The sequence below is a fragment of the Triturus cristatus genome, chromosome 8 (assembly GCF_964204655.1).
Source record: "Triturus cristatus chromosome 8, aTriCri1.1, whole genome shotgun sequence".
In the NCBI taxonomy this organism is placed as follows: Eukaryota; Metazoa; Chordata; class Amphibia; order Caudata; family Salamandridae; genus Triturus; species Triturus cristatus.
The window spans coordinates 667093035-667096424 of NC_140591.1; the positions used below are offsets into that span (position 1 = coordinate 667093035).

General features: G+C 45.5%; 1 protein-coding gene across 1 annotated transcript; it reads left to right on the forward strand.

Moving 5' to 3' along the window:
• The first annotated feature begins 1318 nt into the window (after window positions 1-1318).
• Window positions 1319-3157, forward strand: LOC146802527 (endogenous retrovirus group PABLB member 1 Env polyprotein-like). Its single transcript, XM_085620445.1, has one exon. The coding sequence runs from the start codon at window positions 1319-1321 to the stop codon at window positions 2864-2866; it is 1548 nt and encodes a 515-aa protein (XP_085476571.1). The 3' UTR covers window positions 2867-3157.
• The last annotated feature ends 233 nt before the right edge of the window (window positions 3158-3390 follow it).

The window sequence follows — 3390 nt, forward strand, 5'->3', positions numbered from 1 at the left end:
GATGCAATAATCTTAAGTATGTTTTGGTTGTGGTTTGTGCGTTCTCCAGATGGATAGAGGCCTATCCTCTCAAGGATAATACTGCCTTGTCCACAGCGAAAGTCCTACTGAAGGAATACTTTCCTCGGTATGGAATGCCACGGATTGTGTGGTCAGATAATGGAAGTGAGTTTGTGGGAAGTGTGATGCAGAGTGTGTGTAAGGGCCTTGGAATTCGACAGAAATTCCATAGCGCCAATCATCCTCAAGCAGCGGGTTTGGTTGAAGGGTACAATGGTACTCTGAAACTGAAACTTGCAAAGATACAAGCTACGACTGGTTTGTCATGGCCTGATGCTTTGCCTCTGGCTCTCTTGTCAACCAGGGCGACTGTGCACTCTCGAGTAGGGCTTAGCCCATATGAGATTGTGTTCGGCCGCCCTGCAAACATTTGGGGAGTCCCGAGGCCTAAGGCCTTTGATAGCCTTGAGTATCCAATGTTGATTGATTATCTTCATGATCTCACTGCTAAACTGAGGTTAATTCATCAACAGGTCTTTGAAGCTTTACCGGCACAGACAGAGGGTCCTGGACATCGGCTCCAACCGGGTGACTGGGTTGTTACCCGCAATTTTGGCAGAAAACGCAATCTGGAGCCAATATTTGTGGGACCCTATCAAGTGCTGTTGGCCACAAGGACTGCAGTTCGGTTGGAAGGCAGAAAGAACTGGGTGCATGCCACCCATACCAAAAAAGTGTCGATCCATTCACCAGCAGATAATTGGGTGAGAACTGGTATTGCGACAGTGGAAACTGAGACTCCTCTACGTTACGTGCCGTTTAGCGATGCTCAACCTGTAGTAGACAATTCATTGCAGCCGGACACATCTGTTGAGTCATCAGTTTTGGAGAACTCAAGGTCTGAATTGTCATCTGATTGATTGAACATTGTTTCACCAGCTGAACAATTATTTGAAGAGCAGACTCGACCTGGAAGATGTCGATACTTTCTTCGTCCACGTAACAAAGACTAATACATTTTTTCTATATTTTCCTTTATTGTTGCCATGAACATTACGAACAATTGCATCCTTTGCTGATTTTTGAGTTTCCTTCTACGTGCATTTTTTCACAGCTAAGAGATTTTTATTAAGTTGGATGTTTGTTTAAGAAAACCTATCATCTGGGTTAACCGTAGGGCCGTGCGGGTACTTCCTTCTGTTTAGCAGGTTCCTGATACTAGGTCAGTTACCTTTTGTCGATTCCTGGGAACTCCTGGGGATTGATAATTGCTACTCAGAACGAAGTGCGTCAAGAACGTACGGACGGTTTTTAGAGGATGGCGTTCTCTAAGCTGTTGGAAGTAGAAAGGATGTCGGCGCAAAGATCAAAATTGCATAAGATTGTACGAACGAAATGTTTTTTGTTTCAAATATTTCTACTGTTTCTGACTGTTTCTATGCTATTGGTGGGCGGAGTGTATTTTGGGATACAGTCGTTATTGCCTTCTGTTTCACCTACCTTTTCTCCTAAACTAAGTTCCATTACTACTGTTTCTCCACATTCCTTTCATCCTCTGCCCCAACATGAGCAGGTTAGACGTGCGGAATTCATGAATAACTCCTTTGTTCAACTCCTACATCAGCATCAGTTGGTGATGAACACTACCAACTGTTGGGTGTGTGGGTTAATGCCACATACCATGGATAGAGGTATTCCGTATTTGGTTCTTCCTTATAGTTCCCAGGGGTCAGCTCGAGCATTCCAAACTATGTTCCGTAGTGCACTAGATTCCTACCCCAGTCGAGAGCCACGTTCCGCGAACTTTGGTCCTGGTCCGTACCACAAACCTTTGGCAATAGCGATTGCTGATCTCGATCGAGATATTTTTGATGTATCGCTTATTCCAGATGCAGAGACACAAGCATATAAAGATCTGAGTGAGGCTGAGTATAGCATGTCAGTGGGTGATAGACAGCTCAAGAGCTCGTCTCCAATATGGATCGTACCCCACCTCGGTAATTTCTGCTTGAAAGGTCTTGGTCGAAATCCGAGAGCCCAGCTTGGGGACAGTGCTTGTACTGACACGTACGTTCTACCGATGCTCTCTTCCCCTGTTTTCCTGACTGCCAAGGGTACTTATTTCATATGTTATGAGCGTGCATATACATGGTTGCCCCGTGACTTCTCGGGAACCTGTTATATTGCGAATCTTTTGCCACCGACTTTTACAGTTGCCTCCGACTATCATAAAACTAGAGTTGTGAGAGGCGTTGTCAGCAAAGAAGACACTGCAGGTCAAGAAGCAGGAGACTTCTTTAAGGGTTTCTTGCCGTTTTGGAGACCTATGGTTAATAGTAGGAACCTGAGACAGTTGACCTGTGTGGTAGAATTGACTGCTAACATAACTGCGAGTGCCCTTGGTAATTTAACAGCGGAACTTCAGGCGGATAGACTTATGACGTTGCAGAACCGTATGGTTCTAGATGTTGTTCTTGCAGATAGAGGTGGTGTGTGCAAAGTTATCCATTCGAGCTGTTGCATTTTCATTCCTGACAACGCTCCAACTGTTTACCAAGCCATCTCGAAGTTGCATAAGATCTCCGAGTCCATACACGTGGACGAGGGTAATTGGACGCTTCTAGGATGGTTTTGGGGCCTGATATCAACTTGGGGTTGGAAGATTCTGATGATCATGGGGGTTGTTGTAACGTTTCTGTTCACGTGTTGTCTTTGCGTACAGTGTGGTCCGGCCTTATGTGGCCTCTGTGCTACAACGTGTATAAGACGGCCATCAGTTACAAAAGAGACGTTGATGAATAGAATGATGTTCCAGCAGCAACTGAACGATTTGATGAATATCGAAATCGATTCTGATCTCGACTAGTGCTTGCCTACATGAGGGCAAAAGGAGCGTCTGAGGTTCCGTGAGAATCTGACTGACATTTTGGGTATGTTCGAATATGGATGAGTTTGGTATCTACGAACCGCAAATGACGAGTTTAGTGGGTGTACGCGTTTTCGCTACGCTACTATGTATGGTTCGTCTCATTCTTGGGTATGTCCATCTGAACCCTTGGGTTCCATTTTAGATACGACGTCCATTTTGTCTCTTGCCCTCAAGTAGCCAGCGAACGGACACTGTCCGCTTCGTGACCCTGGGATTCCCAAGCTTTCGTGGAGGACACATGTTCCTTTGAAGGTGTCTTTTATGGTGAGGGGGCTGACACGGCAAAGGCAGATGGCCCCGCTTAAGGCTCATCTTGCCATGCCGTTTATTGTTTCAGTCGTGCATGCATTAGGCACAAGTCCTTTGATCCTGCAATTAAGTTTCCGTTATTGCCCTCTACACTGTTTTCTAAACTGTTGTACATCCCTGTCTTTTTCCTTTGCATCTGTTTCTGTCCCTTC

Bases quoted from the DNA above. Each gene is read 5' to 3' on its own strand.
- LOC146802527 (XM_085620445.1), top strand. From the start codon at position 1,319: ATGGCGTTCTCTAAGCTGTTGGAAGTAGAAAGGATGTCGGCGCAAAGA.